Below are 11,206 nucleotides of genomic sequence, written 5' to 3' on the forward strand. Positions count from 1 at the left end.
CTCGGATCTAAGACATATTTTCGTATCAGTGCAGTGAGTCGAACTGCCCAACAGAGCTATGTGTAATTTCGAAAAAGCTCCTAATTCTTGGCATGCGCCCAATTTGCGCAAAGTATGGATAACGTCAATATCCATTTTTTCAGTCCATGATAATCAATGTAAACAATTTGTCTCGAGTATTATATTATGAAAGCATGTGCCGCCATCTTGAAACTTTGACATAAGATACGTCTGTTCTGTCTTCTAACCTCACATATTTTTATACTTACAAGTACTCCTAAATTACATTTTTTACAAATGAAAATACAAAAAAATGAATTAAAACTACTTTGAAAGTGGAAGATCCTGCAAAAAAACATGAGTTCATCAGAGCCTCAAAAGTGCTGCAACTGTCCCGAGGCCCATGATGATGTAATTAAGTTTTTGGAAGTAAGTAAATGAACAGATGCAGAAACATAATTATTATTTTATGTTAATACACATATTTACTTGCAGTCAAAAAGAAACTAATTAATCATACATCAATTACAACTCCTTAATGTAGAAAATGACTCTTTCTTACCATTACCATTTATAGGAAATTATCAACAAAGTATACAACTACAAAGAGACCTACTTTGAAACCCACAGTATTGAACAGGCCATCAACAAGAACCAAGATATTGAGTCCTTAGTAACGCAAAACCTGGCAATTTTTAATAAACATGAAAAAATGGCCCTCAATGCAAATAAAGCTTGCTACAATTACTTAAAGGGCAAACTCTTGAATGTGTATCCCACATATTCCAAGGAAGCTGAGGCCTTATTGTCCAAAGCCATAAAACTAGATCCTAAATTGGTTGATGCTTGGAATGAGTTGGGGGAATGTTATTGTAAAATTTATGACTTTGTCAAGGCTAAAAGCTGTTTTGAAGGGGCTATGAAAGAGGTTTGTTGTTGTAAATGTGATTTTTGTGGTGTGTATCTAATATGTGAATTTTAGAAAAAAAATAAAATTTCTTTGCGCAATTTGTCAATAATACTTAGGCAGGAAAGCAACAAATCTCAGGAGGAAAAGCAGAAAAACGTGGAGCAAGGCTTAAGCTTTGCCAAGGAGGCTGTTCAACTTGATCCACAAGATGGAAATTCTTGGGCAATATTGGGAAATGCTTATCTGTATTATTTCTTTGTAGTACAGCAAAACCCAAGTGTACTTAAACAGTGCTTGAGTGCCTATTCACAATCGGTAGTAGTTTTATAAACTCTGTCCCAAAAAGTCTTGTCTCTACATAGCAATTTTAGGAGAAATACATAGTTACCAGAACTTCATCTGATTTACATTATAATAAAGCAATTGTAAGTATCAGTTTTTAGGAATTTTGGTATGAAGAAACATGTGTTTTTAATGCAATTTTAGACCTTCAAATATCAAGAAGAATTTAAATTAGCCTTAGAAACGTTCCATCAATCTTCCCTTTATGATCCAACCTGGGACTCCCCTAAAGTAAAAGAGAGTCAACTCTTAAAATATTTGCAAGAAATCCAAGAGTTAGTGACTTCTAAAGGGAAATTAAAGCCCAAAAAACTCCAACAAATAGTTCAGGTGTAATTCCACATTACTTTGTCTCTTCAGTTTTAATTGCTATGGAATTTTAAGATGATAGATTCAAAGCAGTTGGGCCCTTATGGAGGTGGTAGTTACACCTCTTCAACAGGGCAAAAAGCCAAACTTATAGAGGTTTCTTATGACAGCCTGAAGCCAGGTTTAAATGAGGAGAAAGTTGTATTGGGGAAGGTGATTTGCTCTGTGCGCAATGAAGATACTGTGCCATTGTAAGTAATTATGTTATTTGAAGATTTTCTTAGTCTGAAATTGAGATTTTACAGTACTTATTGCTCGATAGACAAAACTGGATCTGTGATTGTGACTACTGTATTTAATTTGGCCAATGGGAAAGGTGTGATTATAGGCGATTCTGTGGCTATTCCTGAACCCTATGTTACAGACGTAGATTTTAATTATAAAGAAAATGTGAGTGTTTTTTGCTGACGGATCTAAATTTTTGAATAATATTTTTGCAGAACTTTAGGTTTAGGCTTGTTCGCGTCGAAACACCGGTGATAATGGTGGTTAACTCTAAGAAATTGGGGAGAAATACTCGGGCAAGAGTGCAGATTTCCATATTAAGTAAATTTGATTAAGTGCATTCTGCCATACTATTTTTTAGTTTTTATTGTCCACTCAAGACTATTGTTTTGTTTTTTTTTATTTATTCCTACTGACGCATTAATTTTTGAATAAAACCATTTTGCATTTTTCGAATTTATTGTTTATAAGTGTTTATTTAGACTAAATAAAATTATGTTTTATAAATGTCTCAAAAACTAGGTAGAAACTAAGTACAACTAACTACTAAATATACTGACAGATTCTTATGCCCCATTATAAATATATCACATTATTTATCACATTTCCAACAGGAACCTGTACACTGATAGGCACTTCCTGAACTATACATTATTACATAATCTAAATATGCGACATCAAGCACGTGTTTTTTTTTTACCGAAGATTACCTATTTTAATCATGTAATTATACTTGGCCTTACAGCGTAAAAGTCATTTCAGACTACAAATTGCTCTCCCAGAGCTTCAAGTAATTGTCCAGTACTTCCTCGAACCATTGCTTTTTGATGGGATCATTTATTACCACTCCTAAAGATCGCATGTCCATTCCTAAGATGGCTTCGTTTTTCAGTAAATTATTCAGTCTAGCAAGTAATCTGAAACATGTTTTAATCTGCGGAATTTGCAATTGGAATTATAAAGCAATTTAAACTAGAAAATAATCGAGATTTAATTGGGTTTATGCAGAGAATTATTAACTGAATTAGGCCAATTTTTAATATGCGTTCAAGACGTTCATATGAAGAAATTGGCATTGTTGCGTCACTAAAAAAATCGGTGAATTAGAGACTTTTTAGTTCAAGTCTGAATTCGGGTGTTTATTACGGGAGCACAATTCTATAGCTATGTTTTTCAGTTTTCGAAATATTCAATAAATTGAACGTGTACCTGGGATCTCCTTTGGATTTGAGCAAGGATGGATAAGTGAAAATGAAGTAATTGTTACGCAGCTTTTCCGTCGCCCAGTTTTCAACAGTCCGGTTGCCACTGGCCACCTTAATGAACCCCATATGAGCGGCTTGCCACGGACTAAAGTACTGGTTCAGCTCCGACTCGTTTATGTGGGAAATCCCCTGGTTTTTCAGCCGGTCTTTGATTTGATGATAGCGGCTTTTGTTGAAGACAAATACCTGTAATAAAATTCATTTTTGGGTGATGGGAATAATAAATAGTAACTGAAAATTATACAGGACGGTTGTGATTAGAGGCTCAATATGATAGTGGTGACAAAATGGTGAATGAATTAAAATTCCAAATGCCTCCGCGATCGATTAACTACGCTTTTCCATAACAGATGGGCAGACTGCATTATAATTTGACCATTGTTGTTGACTCTCTTAATAAGTCATAACGCATAAATAATTTCACACATAAACATTCCGAGCACATATGCAGGTATCACATACAATAATCTTATTAATAATTTTCACTTTCGTTCACCTTATTAAATTAATTGTCCATGCAAAATCGTGATGTAACAATTACATTGAGGAAATGCGTATACATAATTTGTCAAGATGAATTGCAAAACTGATATTTTGCGGTGTTTAGAAGTTAAAAAGTCCGGTTGATTAGGGGATTTTAAGGCAGTGAAAAGTTTGTGAAGTCCTTCTTCAGGGTCATATGATATATTATTCTACTGCGCTCATTTTGGGGCAATTCCGCTGCAACATCTATTAATTACTCAACTAATCGTGCTATCCTTCATTTGATATTAACACACTCGTGTTACCATGAAAATTGCAATTAGCGTCTCACGCATTTTAATTGTGGAAAGTACATTTATTTTTCGATTTAACGCAATTTTCGAATGTAACCAAAAGCAAAGAAACATCCTCAGAGCTAAGACCAACAATAGCGTCAGATTGGGCTCGCATACAAGTTACTTCTATTGTGTGATAATCGGGCTATTGTTACTGTTGCGAACGATATTTTATAGACAGGTACAGATCTTTAACTTTACCGGATGTATCGATTAATGCTTGCAAAATGGGCAACACCCATTAGAAATGTCGGGCAATATGGAAGGTGGAGCAAGCTAACCTTCGAACTTCTATACATGAAAGGTTTGTTGCAGCCTGCTTGAAACCGTATTTGCTAATTATTTCACCAAAAAATAGATCTAGGAAGCAAAAAAACTGCAAATTCCTTTAATTGGATGTGATGAAAAGCAGCCATGCGAACCTCGACACAAAACTTCCTCACCTGATACAGAGAATTCCCGGTAACGTATGATTGAATATAATGCGACCCAAACTTCTTGATAAATTGCAGCACACTAGCCGCATCACCCTTTTGAATCTTGTCGATTTCATCTTTAACAGGTTCCACCACGTTGTAGCTTTCTGGCACCCTGCCCAGCCGGACACTATCCCGGAACCGAGACAGTCTCACTAACACGTAACAATGGTCTTTGGTGACGAAAGTAGCGTTGATACCCAAATTCCTGGCCAAAGTTTCAGCGCTCCAGCTCGAAGTGAAGGCTTTCCACGGCTGGTCCAGGAGCTCGAAGTTGAAATCCCGGAAATAGGCCTGGACCAGCTGCTTTAAGGTGTCGCAAAACTCCATGTGGAAATCTCCCTCGAAGACACGACGTTGCTTCCTGGATGAACGCTCTGGCTGCACGGAATACCTATCCATGTCATTGAAAATGTCGATGGTGGGTTCCCGGAAGATCCAGTCAGAATCGTTGCGCGGCACCACTTTCATGCTAAGACTGAGGTATCCAAACCTGCAATAAAAATTTGCCAATAACAGTTAAATTGTATCAGACTTGTGAAACTGTTTCAATTCACTGGGTATTGTGCACTTTGAAGACTTAACCCGACGAATTGCGTGGGACCGCATCGGTTACCCAGACAATCAAAGCAATAGCAGTTAATCATTATTCTTGCTAAAACAAGTGTGTCAAAGTCGCCTTACACTTGCACTTCTTTACGCAATTATGAAATTTAATTTGCCTAATGAAAATAAATGGTTTATGTAACGCGGTGTTCTCGTTTTGACGATTCTAGTTCAAGCGAAATATCATTAAAAGTTTGCCGAAGTCGGGTTAAGATGGCTATTTGCTAAGTAGGATTAGGTAATTTTGAAGTTGCTGGAAACCCTTTTTATTATAATTTTATCAATCATTGCTGGATTGATTTAGTTGCAGTTTACATTGCAGCAATTTTGCGCGCCCCACTTTAAACTTTGTCTTCACTGCTCTTGCACATAACTCCAATCCGACAACAGCCACAAGAAAAACCTAAGAGAGGAAAAAGTTCTAAAATTAACAAGGAATTCAAATTTTCAAACGTAAAAAGTCAGTAGCACATCGTAAAAAGTTTCATGGTGAGTGTAGAATAAAAGCTTACTAAGTAACTTGTAGCACCCCATATTTCAGTAACGATCAGTCTGTGAAATTATTATCGTGTACATACGAAGTCGTCGTAGTAAAATTGCTTGAGTCACCACTTCCTGAGATATTTACTTACATGTAGTTTTAAAACATCCTGTATATGATTAGAAATAGACAAGAACAATAATATATTTTCTTGACATATTGGTGACCTCATTTTGCTAAGAACTCTTGGCTTCGCTTAATACAGATTAGTTATTTTATAGATTATTACTAAATTTAGACGAAGAGAATGTGAACACGTTTTAATAATGTGTTTGTATTATTTAACTTAGCCAAAGATTTATTACTTATTAAGATCAGTATTTGAAAGTCAGAAAAAGATAAGGTTTTGGTTATAGGCTCTAAACATTTGATAACCTTTGTGGCTTGAACTCGTGGCAAATCAAAAACATTAAAGCCTATTCAGAGATATAGCTTGGCCCCTAAAATTCCTTGCAAAAAAGATTTTTTCCCATGGAACCAGAATTATGAGGAAGTGTTACGAAATGATTTGAAGATGCGCATAAACATCATTAGGAACCTTGAAAATATTTAAGAGACCATCATTATGGTCAAGTTTCCAATGATGTATATCCAATCAGTTTGTGCAATCAAGCTGCTAATTATGATAGGATGTATGTAAAGCTCAGTAACAAAACTATATTGTGTTTTTATAGCAAATTAAGCAAGCTGGCTCTGAATGGACGTACTTCGGAGAATTTCTGATTAAGTTTAGTTGGAGTTATGTATATTCTACGTGAAATGCTGTAAAGGCCGGCAGAGCCTCGAATAAACGGTGTATGAACCAGTTTTGAAGAATTTCCGCAAGCAAAAGGTCCATGGAGATTATTGACCTCCTATAGAGCCGCCTTTTCTTCTCGTCTATTTGTGTTGTTTTATTTTTCTTCTATGTTACCGTCCAACAATTTTCTACTATTCAGTCCCATTTATTTTCATCATTGACCATTGCACCAAAAATCAATCAACAACAATAAACAATAAAGGTGAACAAACAAGACGACGACCTCTAAAACCCATTAACACAGAATAAGAAGAAAACGAGGGGGTATTCTGACCTGGTGAAGATGTCGATGGACCTGCCGACCTTCAGTTGGCTCTCGTCGTCTAAGGCACAATCGCAGGTCGCAAACGTGGTTTCCAGCAGTAGCAGGACAAGTAGCCGCGCTCGGCCCCACATTCTACACACGACTGACTGGTATTGGCACTTGGGTACCGCTTGGGTACTTGCTTGGCTCGGGGTGCTGCTGCGGCAGCTAAAATCAAAAACTAGAAGTCAAAGGTATGGTAAATAAAGAGCCTTGACTGAAATGGATTCAAGGTGATAACCATGAAGGCTGCTGCCGGGTTCGTTCTTACTTGGTGGAGTTTGTTTAGGATTTTTGGTAGGGGTTCAGTGATTATTTTGGCTCTTTTGAGGAACTTTATAGTAATTAAGACGTTTATTTTGGTAATTATATTAAACGTGAGGATTTTAGCAGTAAGTGCGCGCCTGATTAAAATCGAAAGTGACAATGACCCAAAATTAATTGCGGTTTACTTTTGTACTGATTGGTGGTACAACCAGAATTAGTAATTCTATGAGCGTTTGTACTAATAATTAGCAATGGTGCGGATTTTTAATGAGGTTGTTGAATCGGCAGCTTTCATGGAATGAAATATAAAACATAGCCAAATTTACGACTGGTCAAACTATAGGCGTGACAAAAAAATCGCCACAAGATTTTTAACTAAAATATATAATAAAATTATGCAATATTTGTTATGTAATTTATTGCTTAAATTTTCAGGACTTTTTGCGTAAGAAAACCAAATCAGGACTCTACGAGGTATATCGGCAACAAATTCTCATTAAAATCTCATTAATAACATAAAAATCAAAATTGGGGATTTCGCGGGTTTAGTGCAGCCCTCTATAGGCCGATAGGCAAAGTTTACCACTCTAATGAAGAGTTTGCTATACGGTTCGATAAAAAGTTTCGGTTTGATAAGTGTTAAAGCTAGAAGATGGCACCACGCGCTACGGTTTGCATCTTAAATTTTTACTGTTAAGGGTTACTAGATTGACGCAATGGGATAAGGTACTGACAACTTTATCTGGAAGATTATTTCCATGTAGCGCAAACCCTTATTTTATTAATTTCTCTAGAAATTTTTGGTGGCACCAATAATTCAACAGGTTGCGCTGCGGGGGAAGGAGGGGTATTTGCCCTCGGGCCACCACCACAGGTATCCTTCTACCACCCTTTGTTCTTGAGTTTAAAACTTGTCATTACTACGTCAAGGCTCGTTCAAAATCCCGTTAATAAATGCACATAACACGATTTTCTTAACGCAAATTCAAATAACGTGTTTGCGATCAATCAGAAGTCCCACCAACGATGGAAGGAATTTACGTATATGGGTACGACCAGCAATTCCATAGAAGCAAAACAAATATGAGACTCACTGCGGGGGCATCCTTCCGAACGGTAGCACTACTCCGGTTAGTTTTATAACTGCTATTTAGGTCTGACCAATCTTCCGGCTGGCTAATTTCAATGTCAATCAAACGTGCCGCCGCTGACGTTCGCCGTGGGGGTCAAACAGAGGTATTTTCACTCGAGATGAGGAATATAATCCGGGAGATCAATTAAAGAAAGTCCGAGGGAGGTCCCTTCCTAATTACCATGAAATTTACTTACAAAAGGAGAGAAATGGACGAATCTGCCTTGAAAGCTTGTTACTGGGTGGTAAACTGTGGTCAGTTATGGTTTACCTACTTAGAAATTCTTATTTAAAATCCACTATTCGGTTCCTAAGCTTGCAAACACCTATTTAAAAGAGGTGCTAAACCTTCAGCTGGTTTGTTTAAGGTTGTTGACTTGTCATAGTCAACAAATATTTTGTAGCTTTGATGCTTCATCAGTTGATTTAGTCTGAAAAAGGGATGCAGGGTTCCGAGTAGAGCGACTTATTGTTAGGAGTAAATTAAAGTCCTTTTGGGTCACAGTGCACCTTCTTAAAACCAAAAGATGAGGTGTACAGGGTGTCCTCTTATAAAACATTGTTTTATAAAGGGTGATCTTTAAAAAAATCTCAAGTAGGCATTGAAGTATAAGAGGTATATTTGGATAAATTTATCAGCTGCATAAATTAAAAAATAAATAAATAAATAAAAAAGTTATAGAGGGGGCCTTCGTAATGAGACACCCTATATTATGCGGCAGAAGCTATAGAATCGAGAACTTAAATGCACCGTACTACCCAATATTTCTTCGTAGTTTTTACGATTAAGGAGGTCTCAGAAAGCCTTTTATACAATGTTCAATCCGACAACGCAGCAACGCTCATTTGTTCTCGATCAGCCGTCACATCTTTTTGCCAACTTTTTCGGAAATTGTGAGATTCCTCCCCTATTCATTTCACTAATTTGCCATTAGCTGTCATGAATTCTCAGTCCTTCTCCGACATCGTCAGATTAATCAGGCCAACCTGACCACATTGTGAGTTATTACTAATGAATTTGAAATTCGCACGTAGATGCCACACAATCCAACAACGTAGCGCCGCTCACTTGACTGTCATGCCTTGTCAGTCCCGCATCGACGTTGCCAAACTGTGATTTAAGTACTTAGCTTCCAGCTTTTTCCAGGGTATTAACCTGGCAATCGAGTGATGCTCGTTTTGATTAATGGTGCATTAACCATGTCATAGTCGTCCCACTTGTTATGTGCATTTCCGAAAATTAACTCGCAAAATTATAACAAAACAATAATAAAACAAATTTGCAATATTGTTGCATGAATTTCATACAATTTCCTATTTATGACTTCGTGTGTGTTTATCAAGTTAATTAAATTTCATGGGTTGTGTGCGGTTGAAGCTTGCCTACTTTTTCCTCGTTTGTATACCTAGTCAAAATGAGTTGTTTCGTTTTGTTAGTTTTTATAATTAAATTCGAATAATATATAGAGGATTTGTTTAACTTTAGTAGACGCACATAATGAAATTACTTTTAATATTTAATTATCTCCCGATGAAAAGCCGTTCTATGGGCACGTAAGGAGGGACCACCAGCCATCTCGCGCTCTCTTTGATTGTTATACCAAGCGAGTCGAAAGAAACTCTACATCTCGATAAAGAGGGACGATCCATCATATTCTCGGAGAAGGGAACAGCCTTAATGAATCGACAGCCGCCCGGTACATTTAGCCATGTTAAGATAATGAGAAAAATATTGTTAAATATAACATAATTGCCTGATCCCCAATTTAGTTTTGGTGTCAGTGACAGGCGATGTTATCTTGCGACTGTCCATAAGCCGTTTAATGGGGACAAAATCTGAGTTGTATCAATTCAAAAATTTGATCCCATTTTTGATTCTAGAAAAGCGTAGCAGTTTTTAAATTTTTAACCCACACAGGCACTTTTTTCCCCAAAGACAACAAAGCTCTTTGTTCACCGAGGGAATATTGAAATATCTGTAAAAGGGGAGAATAAAGGAGAGATACAATAATATAAAACCCTGTTTGAAATGAAGTCTCGTATTGTTGACATTATTTTCATTTCTAAGTAATATTTTCCCGTGGAACAAAAGTTTTTTGTTTTGAGCTTTGGCTAGACATGAAAGCCCATGCATTATGAGGAGTAAGATTGGAAGCACAAGTCGAAATAAGTAACAATAAAACAAGCCACCCAAAAAAAGGAAAATAAAATATCGGTATCCATATCTGGGAAGAAAAAGGTCGGCATAATAATACGAAGATATAAGTCGAGCCAATCTTTTCTAAACCCCGAAGCCACAATATTGGCTCGGCTCGATACCTGTGTTTCCTCTAATCCTCGTAATGTAAAAAGCTGGTCCTTTCTTAAGCTTACTACAATTTTTATTCTTCTACAAGGAACTTTTAAGACTCAAAGGCACCGACTATTATTCGTAGTTCATATAAGATAATATAACTTTTTTACGGACATATAGGTAACGATGGTTATCTTGTATTTCTAACACACATTAAAGGGACCGCCGATAGATTTTTTTTAGTAGTTTTTTTCTTTACCCTAGGTATATGGGAAGATCCTGTAGGAGCGCAGAGGCTTCCCTCAAGCATAACAGCCAATTTACATCTGGAGCATCTTGCGACCACAACCCGTGGTGGAAACAACTATCAGTTGAATCTCAAACACGCTCTGTACTTTACGTGTGAAATGAGGGAAGGGGGAGTTTGAGATGTTTTCTACAAATTTAAAATGTATAAACAAGTTGTAATATAGGCAGAGGCGAACCAGGCAGGGATCCAGCTTGGCAAACTGTAGGCAAATGACTAAAGACATTTTTTTTTTTAAATGGAAACTTCTCTCGGGTTCGACCTACCCCAGTGACCCTTATGTGATGAGTAAAATGTCCTTTACAAATTCAGAATTTTATTAACTAATTATAGCATGAACTAAGGCGCGCGAAATGCTTATACAGAAAATAATTAATGAATTTTTGAAAAATTCATAATTTACCTTCAAAAACATAGGTTTTGACGCTGTTTTTTGCCTCATCTTGAATGGGAGCTCCTCGTCCATTTTACCGCAGCTATGAATGACAAGGCCTGATAATACTTCCCAGTTTCATAATATGCCCGTTTGAAAAGTAATACCGCTTCTAGATG

At 36.8% G+C, this 11,206-nt stretch overlaps 2 protein-coding genes across 2 annotated transcripts; one reads left to right on the top strand and one right to left on the bottom strand.

Annotated features, from left to right (window-relative positions):
• Positions 1 to 234: 234 nt before the first annotated feature.
• LOC136412930 (tetratricopeptide repeat protein 5-like) lies at positions 235 to 2,429 on the top strand. The gene is made up of 8 exons (XM_066396197.1): positions 235 to 429; positions 578 to 928; positions 983 to 1,225; positions 1,282 to 1,335; positions 1,397 to 1,582; positions 1,637 to 1,812; positions 1,867 to 2,011; positions 2,062 to 2,429. The coding sequence occupies exons 1-8, from the start codon at positions 358 to 360 to the stop codon at positions 2,179 to 2,181; spliced, it is 1,347 nt and encodes a 448-aa protein (XP_066252294.1). The 5' UTR covers positions 235 to 357; the 3' UTR covers positions 2,182 to 2,429.
• On the bottom strand, positions 2,363 to 6,974 carry tsl (torso-like). The gene is made up of 4 exons (XM_066396198.1): positions 6,626 to 6,974; positions 4,373 to 4,898; positions 3,056 to 3,297; positions 2,363 to 2,763 (listed from the first exon to the last, which is right to left on the bottom strand). The coding sequence occupies exons 1-4, from the start codon at positions 6,745 to 6,747 to the stop codon at positions 2,610 to 2,612; spliced, it is 1,044 nt and encodes a 347-aa protein (XP_066252295.1). The 5' UTR covers positions 6,748 to 6,974; the 3' UTR covers positions 2,363 to 2,609.
• Positions 6,975 to 11,206: the final 4,232 nt, after the last annotated feature.

The sequence above is a fragment of the Euwallacea similis genome, chromosome 13, assembly GCF_039881205.1.
Source record: "Euwallacea similis isolate ESF13 chromosome 13, ESF131.1, whole genome shotgun sequence".
Classification (NCBI taxonomy): Eukaryota; Metazoa; Arthropoda; class Insecta; order Coleoptera; family Curculionidae; genus Euwallacea; species Euwallacea similis.